The following is a 12,119-nucleotide window of genomic DNA, read 5'->3' as shown; positions in this document are numbered from 1 at the left end:
TTTAACTGCACGAACGACCTTACAGTGCCTCGATGGATGCGGCCAAGTTGCCAGGCTGAAACAATTTTGTCTTGCAAATCTGTCAAGCAAACCGAGCAAACTGTTGCACTGTTGCACCATCACATAACTTTTTGCCGACATAAGATTCCTTTACAAATATCGGTACTGAATTGAGTTTGTTTTAACTAGATATCACCTTTTAGTAAGGAGAAGTCAATTTACGTGTTTCGTCAGCATTGGTCACTCACTGGTCACCAAATTTCAGCTTCAGCTAAACCGGCTCATCCCAAAAATAGAAAGCGTAGGCGGGCATTAGAAGTGGAGGGGAAAGATGGCGGACGAAGCAGCCGACATCGACATTACAAAATCAGATTACTTTCAAACGTTGCTTGATAGGCAAAGTCCCAAGATGACAACTCAAAGTGATGGTCTCGAATATTCGGACGATGGCATAGATTTCTCCACATTTGGAGGGGATTATGCATCTTTACCAGAAATAACAGATTTCGATAACGACAGATTCGACGCCACTAACCCAGAAGAAAGGGTCATCGAAAATGCTGGGTGAGTTTTAAATACAGTGGGGTTACTGTCATCCACTGTGCTCTTGTCCAAACAACAGTAAGTGTGTAATTCGTTCCAAATTGCTATCTGCATGATGTTTCATGGTATGTGCTGAAGCAACAAGTACTTGTTGATTCCTTGAATGCTCACAGCAGACCCAGTGAGTGTACTACTGGGAGTATTTAAGTCATGCAATTTTCGTTTGGTTTTCTCCCTTTTTCTTTCCATAGTAAACATTCGCTCTTGTGTTTATTTCTAAAGATTATCACAGTGTTCCTTCTCTGTTGTCACATATACTTTGACTTTGAGATGTTTTCATGTAACTATTGAAGGATGGGAAAAGACTAGGGGAGAATACTCCCTTCTTCTATCAGAGCCCACACGTATTCAATGCACCTATTATACAACATTGTTGTGTTAAAAAATGGCAGGTATATTCACACCATCAGTTCAGATGAGATCCACATGCATCTGCATCCTCTCGGAAAGCGAGGAGAAATGCCTTCAGATCCAAGTCATGCAACGCTTACCATCGAGACCACTGATCCTGACACAAATCAACGTGAAATCAAGCGTTTCCGTTGCGAGTACGACAGTTGCAGCCGATCCTACAGCACTGTTGGGAACCTTCGCATGCACATGAAGACTCACAAAGGTATTGTGGAAGGAGTCATGATTTCTATTCATTGATGAAAAAATCATTCTCTCATCTACATTCATCATTTCATTCCAATTATAAACTTGAAATAAATGTACATATAATATTCTTATTTTAAGTATACAAGGACACACCATAGTTCGGATCACCTTTTTTGTGTTACTTTTTCACCCTGGCACCTCTTAACATAGCATTTCGCATTCATGTTGCTCACTTACAAACTTAACAAATTAGGGCACAACCCCATCTTACTTCAGGAAATTAAGTTATGTTATTTATTTAATTGAGCCTGTCACTTTAACAACTTTTTTTTACACATTAAATTGGATGTGCTCTTGCCGCTTAATCCTGGCCTGCTGCCTGTGCAGAATATTATGAAATTTGAAGCATGCTCCATGAAAATTCCATTGCACTGTAGATATGTTTTTGTTTGTGTCACTGTCAAATATTGTCCTAAAATTTTAAAAAATAATATTTTTTTTACTCATTACAATGTTACAGTATCATATTTTCCCAGTTTTCTGTAACATAATTTTGTCACTCAACAATACCCTTTATATTTCATTTTAAGTTTTCATTTGTTTGTTACAGGTGAGTTTCGGTTCAAATGTTCGCAGCCAAATTGCGGTAAAGCATTTCTGACTTCATATAGCCTGAAAATACATGTGAGGGTTCATACAAAAATAAAACCTTTTGAATGCATCCAAGATGGATGTGACAAAGCCTTTAACACACTTTATAGGTAAGCAGAATTTACATCAAAACTTGAGTTGTTGCCTTAACTTATTATAATCTTTGTAATCTTTGTGGTATTATCAAATCTGATTTAGGCTTCGTGCTCATCAAAGACTTCACAATGGCAACACTTTCAAATGTGAGGAGTCAGGTTGTGTGAAATTTTTTACAACTCTGAGTGACTTGAAAAAACATATTCGTACTCACACTCAAGAAAGGCCTTACAAGTAAGTTGATTTTCACATTAAAAATATCCTAGGTGTACGGCAAGATGCAAAAATCTAATAATTTCATTTATAGGTGCCAGGAGGAAGGCTGTGGAAAAGCCTTCACTGCAAGTCACCATCTTAAAACTCATCACCGGACACACACATCTGCAAAGAATCAAGTTAGTAACACACTAAACAGATTTTGTTTCCTTGACTTTTCCTGTCTTTGCATCATTCAAATTTTTTGCCTTTTAAAATTGTTATACTATATCATATTGCATATTTTACAGAGAGAGAATAATATTGATTCTGATTCAGATGAACTCGAAGAACCACAGCAGTCAATTCAAAGGAGTCCTGACCAGGATTTGGGACCACCCACTGCTATTGAAAGTGCATCAAATAGCTTCATTCTTTGTGGTAACACATCTATTCCTGCAATTATCAGCTATTCATCAGATGGTGAAAAACACAGCATGCAACTCCAAGTGGATACATCCAACGTCTTAAAAAATCAATTGGATGGCACAAAGAACCTCCTTGGCACTTTGCAAGACTTACAAGTTCCAGCAAGTGAGACAACTACTGCTCTCTCTGAAATAGGAGCTTATTGGAGCAGTACAGATGTTTTAGATGCTGCTGTTGCAGAGACATTTGAACCTGCTGCTTTAGAAGGTGCTGAAAATCTGCTCAGCTCTTCTGAGAACGGTAGTGCTGCACAACTGTTGCACCTGCCATACACCATTGCACCAAGAATCACTACACAGAGCATAGATGAAGAAAACATCTTATCTTCTTTACTTATGCTGGAAAGTTGTGTGCCTCCAGTTATGTGTCAAAGTGAAGAAGGTCAAGAGACTTTCGAAGATTCTGCATTGCCAGATGGAAATAACGAAAGCATTTCTATGGCGAATTTTAATGAGACCGGTGCAGACAATGATGTTAATGATATCTTATCCCTCATGGAAAACACAACAGATATGCACTTATCATCAGTACTGCCATATCCTGGAGAACCAGTCTCCTCTCAGGACTCAGTTGGCACAAAATCAATTGAAAAACCTGACTGGGTTGATGTAGCATCCCTCAATGTCTGCACTAAACAAATGGCATCAGAGGAAAAACTTCGTTCACAGGGTCAAAGCAGTGACATCTTAAAAATTGTTTCCGCAGATATCTGCAAATGCACAAATTGCCAGTGTGGAACAACCTCTGGAACAAACTGCCTGGATTGTGATTCAGGAGAATTGATAAACGGGTGCCACAAAAAAGATGCGGAAACCCAGGTGGATGATAGTGACCAGTTGGATGTGCGCTTTAACATTGGAGTAGTTGAGCCCTCTGGGTGGTCAGAAAACATAGCCAACAGAGCTGCAAATGTTCCTTTCGTGAGTACGAGCGCACCTCTCATTGACAGCAAGGAATCATCCTCTCTTCCTATTGAAAGGAATCCCAACCCATGTTGTGTAATGGTGTGTCTAAACACAATGGAGCAACTTCGAATGGTGCTGCAGAAGAGTTGTTGTCAAGCAGCAAGCAATTCTTTACAAGCCCTTGCGATGCACATGGCTCGGCCGTCTTGCTGCTCTCCTCGGATGTCTAAATAGAAACAGCTTGAATGCTTTTGAATTCTTTTCCTGTGTTACATACATGACTCTAGTCAAAGTTAGTCATTAATTTTTCTTGTCAAAATCATTATAAATAAATGTTTGCTAAAAGCTGTGGTAATCCTAAAGTCTGACTTACTTTAAGTCATTTTATGAGTGTCATTTTGTGTGGTGCAATATGAATGCGTGTCTGCCAAAAAAGTCAATTTTTATATTATTATAATGTTATGTTGAAGAGTTATGCTATTGTTTTTTTTCTTGCTGTTCGATCACTTGAATTTTTGCATGCATCTTTCTTTTGTGAGTAATTAGGAATACTAATGCTTAGAGCTGGCTCTAGGCAGCTGTATCAGCTTATGAAGACTACGATTTTTAAGTTATAAACGACTGTTTTGTGCTATATATATATACTATTATCTTTATAATTTAGTCTAGTTATAATGCATTGTGACCAGCTCGACCCATTGAACAAACATGATACCTTTTTGTTGTATTATTGTTCACATTTTTGTGAGACCTCTAATGGAATTGTGTCATATTGCATAAGTTAGTCAGTGCTATCTACAGTATTACTGTACCACAAAATTGCAGTTATTGTTAAATTTTGATCAGTACTACTTTTTGGAGATTCATCCAGTCTATGAAAATTATATTTTGATTAATGGTAATTAAAGAACAATTTTAAAATTAGTTTAAGTTCATGCTCAAAGTTTTTACTACATCACCATAATCTCATCCCCTTGTCCCATATGTCCCAATGGAAGGGATGTAAAATAAGATGAAAAGTTAGGCCGCAGTCACATCATAAATTTAATCACAATCTTATCACAATCTACACACTATCTACAAATATGTATACTTGATGGTTTCTCTGAGAACATGCACGGTTTAAGCTTACAGGTCATGAGGCACCTCTTAGGTATGCAGCGAGGAGTTGCAAATCACATCAAGTATCGATGGCTTGGTGTGAATAGTGAGCAGTTTGTAAGACAGACAAAATTTAGGGGAGCAGGAATGAGTAGAGGAGTTCTCAATAATCCTTTAAGAGTCAGTTCAGTTACTTTGGTCCAAATGTACAATAGAGCTAAGCATATCAATTTGCCCCTTTCCTAACTGCAATATAGCAACAATTCAAAACTTGATTGCAAAATCCATACATCTCTTTCATGCCTTATAACAAAAATGGTTATACGATTCAACCAAACAATGACTATTACATGATTGAGCACATATACTTTCGAACGTTTCAAGAAATCAAATATGTACACAAAAATGCAACAAATTCTCAAACAAAGAGTGAACAATACAATCCAAATAAAAGCAGAGTAGTTAAAGCATTTCATTTTAATGAAAAATTACACTTTTATGCAATATATTAAATAAATGTTTAAATGTCAATAGATTCCATCTTGTAAAGCAAAAGAATACACACATTATCAGAAACCCCGATATGATAGGTACTGAAATTGTATAAAATCGATTATTTCAACAATTTCATAAGAGAGGTTCAACGACGGCCATTCATAAATTACACATCTGTGCCCAGATAAACGAAGGCATTTACAAGCCTGACAATGAGCAACAGTAGTCTAAATACAATATAATAGTTGTTATTTTGTACACCTGTGACACTGAATATGAGAGAGGGCTAACATATCAAATTTGTTGTGTAACACACCACAGTCCTAGTAGCACATGCAATGCAGTCTTCAAAAAGTAACAAAGCACCACGTAAGAGAAGAAGATCCACACCTCCTTCTGAAGAAATAATAAAAACTTTTTCTCTTCCCTTTTGTACTAGCCATCCTGGGGAACAATTTTGCTGAGTTGTAGTGGGAAAAAAAGGGTTACATTGAGCTCTCAACAATTTACTTTGAATGTTTCTTCTAGCATAGACAAAAATTGACATGCAAAGTTCTGATGCCCAACAACTACAATTGAAGAAATATGGAGTGGCTCTTGGACTTAGAAACAGGTTGCAGGATTGCTGCACTGTGTTTTAATGCAAACCCCTTCAATAGTAGATTGTTTCTTATGTCTTTTTTTCCTCTCCCTATTCTTTAGTCCTCTTTTCTTCTTTTGTTTTTCCAATTGAAGTAATGTGGATTATATGGGAAACAAATTAACAATTGTTGAAAATCCAAAATAATTTATAAAAGTTGACAAGACTAGACCAAAAACAGTAATTAAAAGCTTCAAAACTGCATCATGACAACACACAAATTAAATATCAATAGTAGAGAACAACAAGACAAGGTGGAAAACTTTATACAGAGCAGGCCTGCTCTATACTTATTCAAGTAGAAAAATATCAAAACTGGCCACTTCCTTGTTTATAAAACAAGATAATACAAAACTCTTGATTTCCCCTAGGATTTTCATTCATAACAATGATACAAGAGATTCAGGAACAGGTTGTATCTCATGGAACATGGGAGACATTTTGAAAGTGTCTGAATAACAATTGCATTTCAACAGTTAATTTATGAGGGTTTTGTTTTTAAACTCTTATGGAAGGCTAAGACAAAACGCAATAAACCTCAGGGAAGCCCTCAATAATTCTCTTGCACTGAGCACTTTATACTAAATGTTACACATCAAAAGAATGTTGATGTGATTGTTTAAAGTACCCAATTTTGCATAACTCAGCAAGTCCACACTTCTGAGAAAGTTTGTCAAAAAGAGCAAAGCAGAAAAAAAGCCAAATTTATATTAACAATCTCCTGCACACAGAAAACAACATTAGGTTCAATCTTGTTAAAGAGAGATCACTTTATGAACTTTGCATCATTTTTCCCCATGTGACATTTGACACTGACTTCAAAACCTTCAATGGGTTAATCCTTTAGCATGGTATATTTTTTAATTACATGTATACTTAATTTTGGGACTGAGATTACATCAAGAGGCCACCTACAATTCACATTGCTAAAGAAGCAAATACATTTCTGTACACCCATCATGAGTACTTGTGTTAACTTGTCCGTAACAATCCCTAAATAGTAGTACAAGGTGAAGGCACACAAACAGAGTACTTCCAGAAAAATAACAAGCACTAAGACAATTTTAAAGCAAAATACACCTACATCAACAAGAAGACAAATTTAGTGCAAACAGCACTTTTACATAGTAACAACAACAATAACAACAACAATTATAAAAGTATCAAGGGACTTATTTTGTTAAAACTCTGACGATATCAAGTGTCCAAATGCTTGTGCTAACCATGTGTGCCAATTTCTCCAAAAGCATTTCTATGAGAGCGAAATTGCGTCATTAGTTGCTTTTAAGTCCAATTGCTGCTTCGTTTGAAACATCAGAAGACAAAACAGGTCAACAATACCCTCAGAGTTCAAAGTAACATTCTGTCTTGCACTTCCTAAACATTGAACAGTCTTTTAAAAATATGTTTCTCAAAATAACGGAAATGTTACTTTTAAATAGAGACGCATTTAACAAATTGTTTCAGGCAGATAATAAAAGACAGTCGTATGTATATGTCATTTGTATTTTCGACATTTGAACTTAAAAGCAGACAGTAGCACATCAAGAAATCTACTATGGAGGTTGTCAGTCAGAACATTGCTTAGATAATACACCGAGCAGCATTGACTTTAAGTACTGTAAACTGCTATAAATTGGTAAAGCACCAAATATGTAGAATATGTTAGTGATAGAAGCTGAAGCACTAGAACTGAAATCTGCCACACAGTCTGAATGGTCTACACAAGGATGAAATGTTCATCCTCGCGATTTATTACAGACACCTCTGGTCCCAGCAAAACTTAACTACCTTAGTTCACTTAATCACAAACTCATAGTTGATTGAGATTGCGAACAGAAGTATTTTAATGGGCCTGCTAAATGGCTTGTATGCATAATTTCACCTTTGGTTATCCTCTAACCCCCCTCAATATTTAAGAAAATTAAAAATGCTAATGAACAGTCAACAGGGTTATAATATCTTGTCACACTTTCTGCTCCTACCCCATTACCCTATCGACAACCAAAAACAACAACATAGGAAAAACAAAATGGGACATGGAAGTTATTTCACACATAGGAGAAAAGTTGATACTGATCAATACAGAGGGTAGTTGAATCATAAAAGTACAGGCGAAATGATTAGAGTACATTGCAAAGCTAAGGCAAATATTGCTGCTGACAACAAGTGATAGTGTGTGCTAAATTTCAAATAATTACCATATTTTGTTAAAATGCCACTCCAAATTGAAAGAAAAGAATTAAACTACAACTTCCATGTCCAAAGACAAGGATTGATTTCAGGGACTTTGTTACAAAATAATACTCTTCACACAGAGCATATTCAAGGGAATATGATAGGAACTTGCACTGTAAGACAAGAACGGGTTTGGTTCCTTTAGTTAAACATAAAAATGAATGAAAAAGTACTGATGAGAAAGAGCCCCAGGCTGTCACATGTTAATAACAACAGTTTAAATAAACAGAAAACAATTCAGTGCTTTGAGAAAGAGGATAGGAATGTAAATGGACAAATGTCTATCAATCAGGTGCTTTTTAGCTGCAGTAATCAATTCATAAACAACTAAATGAAAAGAAACATGAGAGTTTAACTATTTTATACAAGTGAGCAGTATCCATCTTGTGAATGATGATAATCACCAGACCCATTAAAAGGAGAGAAAAACACGAGAGGATAACTTAAAAAGATAAAAGTTACAAACACACATTTTGATAACAGCACTTCTTTAAATAGGAAAGAGGAGACCTCCAGGTGCTCATATGGCACAGCATAATGCAGAAGTAACAGTGTTTCACCACATACACACAACCACTACAAAATTCATTCATACATAAAAACGCGCTTATGGAGCACTTCAGTCACTTTAAATCACATAGGAACCTTGTGGCTGAGTGTAATTTTTGAGTTTTTAAAATTTGCTTTAGTATTTAAATTATCTTTCCTCAATATAACCTACTCAACAGTGCTGTGGATTGCTAAGGAAGAGCTAGAGGCTGAGATTGTACTTCCTAAAGTTGAACTGCTGATATCTTGATAGCTGAATTGCGCAAAGTATGGCTGAGTGTTTTCCAGTTCTTCAGCTATTGAATTCAAGGGACCAGCATTTTCAGGTGGTGTCAGTTCAACACTCTCTCCTGTGAACTCTGAATCAAAATACCTTGTATCTGTGTCAGATGTTACTTGTGGCTTGAATGGTGGTGTTAGCTGAAAGGAATAAAAAGTATTTCAGGATTAAACTTAAGTGTTGACAAGTGGATCATAAAAATAACTACAGATAAAATTAATTTACCCTTTTGGCCTGAAGGTCAGACCAATTGATACAACTGAAGAAGGGATGAGCCATAATGTCATTTGCATCTTCGGGGCCACCTCCAAGACGCCTATTTGGGTCTTTCATAAGGAGTCCAGTTAACATATCTCGGGCCTCAGCTGATATGTTGCGAGGAAATCTCACCTAATCAAATTTAACAGGAGTTGAAATGATACAGAGTAACACTAAAGTGATCGAAGTACACGAAAATTGTACCACTTACCTCTTCCACAAGAATAAGAGTAAATAAGACATCATGATCTCTGTTGTAAAATGGCAGCCGTCCACACATCATCTCATACATTACAACACCAACACCCCACCAATCAACAGCTCGTCCATAATCATTGTCTTCAAGAACCTAAGGCACAAAAATGGCAAGAGAAGTATAAATATGAGCAGGGGTTTCAAAAATAGGCAATCAAAAGTAAAATAAATTACCACCTCTGGTGCAAGGTACTCTGGAGTGCCACAAAATGTCTTAGTGGTACTTCCATAGGTTATATCTTCTTTACAAAGTCCAAAATCAGCTATCTTAATATGACCATCTTTGTCGAGCAACAAATTTTCCAGCTAAAACATCAAATAAGGTACTTAGCAGCACTACTTTATTTCAACAAGTTAATAGGTTGGAGAATTACTCGAGTTACCTTCAGGTCTCTGTAAATTATTCCTTCACTGTGAAGGTAGCCCAAAGCAGAGATGATTTCGGCTCCATAAAATCTAGTCCTTTCTTCAGAGAATACTCTTTCACGGGATAAGTGGAAAAATAATTCACCACCATTCACATATTCCATGACAAAACAAAGTCTGTCCGCTGTTTGGAAAGAATATTTAAGGCTCTGCAAATAAACAAACAGTTAAGAACTCATTTTCCAAATGAACGAAATTTCACAAATCAAGAACAGTAGCTTACAATAAGGAAGGGATGATTGGTAGTTCGTAGGACTCGATTTTCAGTGAGTGTATGGGCAACTTCGTCCTTCTTAATGATAACTTCTTTTTTTAAAATCTTGATAGCATAAAGATGACCAGTGGCTTTCTCTCTGCATAAAATTACTTTACCAAAAGTACCCTTCCCCAAAACTTTGAGAAACTCAAAATTTTCCAAGGTCTGAAACAGGAAATTCAGATTTAAAGAAGGGCAAGAAAGATGCATAAGACTGTTATTTGGTGATAGGATCTGATGACATACCACTTTCTTTTTTCCTGATCGGTTGCTGCTTGAAGTACCTTGGACTGAAAACTTTGCTGACAGCTCATCAATAGCAGAACCATCAATACTTGAATCACCACTATTAATAGAACTGGCACGTTCCATCATTTCCACATCCTGACTGTCAGCAAGGTTGTCTGACACTCCTTTTATGGCAGCAACCCACTCCTCCCTTTTAAATAACAAACCCAAACACACAATCAGAAAATTAGCAAATGAATATTCTATGAGACAAGCAATATGATGCAAATAGTATACCTGTCAGCATCTGACTCTGCATGAAAAGTCCTTTCAATAACAGTGGTTAACTGAAGCCCTCTAATAATAAATATGTAAGGCTTGGGGCGATCCAGACTCATTATTTGACATCCTTTAACAGTGAAGTTATTTAGAGGATCACCTAGGGCACCCTCTGGTTTGTTTTTGAAGCCAATCAGTGAACCATTGTCCAGCAAATAAAAATACCTCGGTCTCCAATTTTTAATATGTTCGCCTGCAAAACAGATATACATTGTAGTCAATCAGGTTATAAAGGTAAAATAAAATGCTTTTAACAAGTGTACATTGCAGCTTACCTCTCTTGTAGAGCCACCCTTGTTTCACAACATTACCAGGGAGTGGTAGACTGGGCACAGCGGGCACAAAGCCCGCAGTCTGTTCACTCATTGTAACCGCCTGAGAATGGTGTTGGTGGTGCAGTTAGAAACCTGAAAGAGCAAGGAAATTTAATAATGCCTAAGGAAAAATTTTTCTTCCAAATTATTTAAAAAATATTAAAAATGTGGGTACATTTAGTTAGCATTCATATTAAGCTGAAATGACGAGGGACATAAATTAAAAATAGCTCAAACAGTTCCATTCAATGCAAATGGTGCAATGAAAGAAGTAAATGGCACTCATTATGATAGTGTTAAGTTGAATCAGATGAAATGTTTGCCTCAAAGAACCAGAAAAATCTTCCCAAGAGAAGAGGTCACAGTTCAATTGAGAAAAGAAATGTCTAAAATCACAACAAAGCAGCACAGTTCTTATCAAAAGTTGCAGACAGAAGTTGTCAATTTATGAAACGACCACTTTAGAATTATTTACAAGCAGACGTGAGAGAAAAAGTAAGATTGATACATGGCAGAGGCACTAAACAAGGTTAACATGAAAAGAGGTTTGAAAGAATTTCCACCGACTTTTCACAGCAGGTCAATCCGTTATAGAGAAGACAGACACACAACATGTGGAATCATTTGTGCCCGAGGTGTGATAATAGACACCTACAGGGTGACGAACTGCGCAGTTCGCACGTAACGACTCGACTCGTCAGGGGACCTTGGTAGAGCACCTAACCTATACGACACAACAAAGTCCCCAAATGACCCCGAGGAAGGCCCAACAAGAGTTGGACCGTGTTATAATGTCACAATAAGTATAAGAACAGTCAGAATTATTTAAATGTAGAGCACGTTTGTGTCAAACTTCCAATTTCACAAAGTCTTTCTGATCCCAATGCATGGTCCAATGGTTGAAGTATCATAGTTATTGAGGGCACAATAGTTAAATAAAACACTTACACGAGGGGAAAGTAAGACGTAGGCTTCGTTAATGCGCGCCTTTTCTTCGCAAATACAAACACTTTCGCTCAAAATCGAGAATTTGACAAAGGTAGGCTTACGACTTACAATCAACTCCATCCAAAACAACGACGATGGAGGGTCTGTTCGTGTAGCACCGCACGGCGTACGCACGCACGGCCATTCATTCCAGTTCTGACCTCAATCGACCGTCACACCAGCGCCCCTTGCGGCAGTCTTGAGTACTGCGCAG

At 37.0% G+C, this 12,119-nt stretch overlaps 2 protein-coding genes across 4 annotated transcripts; one reads left to right on the top strand and one right to left on the bottom strand.

Moving 5' to 3' along the window:
* The first annotated feature begins 60 nt into the window (after positions 1–60).
* Positions 61–4,463, top strand: LOC117640726. Its single transcript, XM_034377563.1, has 6 exons — positions 61–564; positions 996–1,219; positions 1,814–1,964; positions 2,053–2,184; positions 2,258–2,345; positions 2,457–4,463. The coding sequence occupies exons 1-6, from the start codon at positions 332–334 to the stop codon at positions 3,771–3,773; spliced, it is 2,145 nt and encodes a 714-aa protein (XP_034233454.1). The 5' UTR covers positions 61–331; the 3' UTR covers positions 3,774–4,463.
* Positions 4,464–4,559: 96 nt separating this feature from the next.
* LOC117640730 (RAC serine/threonine-protein kinase) lies at positions 4,560–12,119 on the bottom strand. 3 transcript variants are annotated; one of them, XM_034377586.1, is made up of 10 exons: positions 11,975–12,119; positions 10,880–11,011; positions 10,563–10,797; positions 10,284–10,476; positions 10,005–10,202; positions 9,739–9,930; positions 9,533–9,661; positions 9,312–9,449; positions 9,068–9,232; positions 4,560–8,982 (listed from the first exon to the last, which is right to left on the bottom strand). In XM_034377586.1, exons 2-10 carry the CDS (start codon positions 10,968–10,970, stop codon positions 8,731–8,733), a joined length of 1,593 nt encoding a protein of 530 aa, XP_034233477.1. In that variant the 5' UTR covers positions 10,971–11,011; positions 11,975–12,119; the 3' UTR covers positions 4,560–8,730. The 3 variants fall into 3 exon arrangements, with proteins under 3 accessions (XP_034233477.1, XP_034233469.1, XP_034233487.1); XM_034377578.1 differs by having other exon boundaries at positions 11,867–12,022; XM_034377596.1 differs by lacking the exon at positions 11,975–12,119 and adding an exon at positions 11,486–11,619.

This window comes from Thrips palmi, unplaced genomic scaffold (assembly GCF_012932325.1).
Source record: "Thrips palmi isolate BJ-2018 unplaced genomic scaffold, TpBJ-2018v1 HiC_scaffold_1, whole genome shotgun sequence".
NCBI lineage: Eukaryota > Metazoa > Arthropoda > Insecta > Thysanoptera > Thripidae > Thrips > Thrips palmi.
Note: the sequence above shows the minus strand (reverse complement) of the source record. Positions and strands in the feature narration are given on the sequence as shown.

Coding starts and splice junctions, on each gene's coding strand:
- LOC117640726 (XM_034377563.1), top strand. CDS start 332: ATGGCGGACGAAGCAGCCGACATCGACATTACAAAATCAGATTACTTT. Junction 565..995: donor AGGGTCATCGAAAATGCTGG/GTGAGTTTTAAA, acceptor AAAAAATGGCAG/GTATATTCACACCATCAGTT. Junction 2,185..2,257: donor ACTCAAGAAAGGCCTTACAA/GTAAGTTGATTT, acceptor TTTCATTTATAG/GTGCCAGGAGGAAGGCTGTG.
- LOC117640730 (XM_034377586.1), bottom strand. CDS start 10,970: ATGAGTGAACAGACTGCGGGCTTTGTGCCCGCTGTGCCCAGTCTACCA. Junction 9,450..9,532: donor CAGAGTACCTTGCACCAGAG/GTGGTAATTTAT, acceptor TTTGTGCCTTAG/GTTCTTGAAGACAATGATTA. Junction 9,233..9,311: donor CTCTTATTCTTGTGGAAGAG/GTAAGTGGTACA, acceptor AAATTTGATTAG/GTGAGATTTCCTCGCAACAT.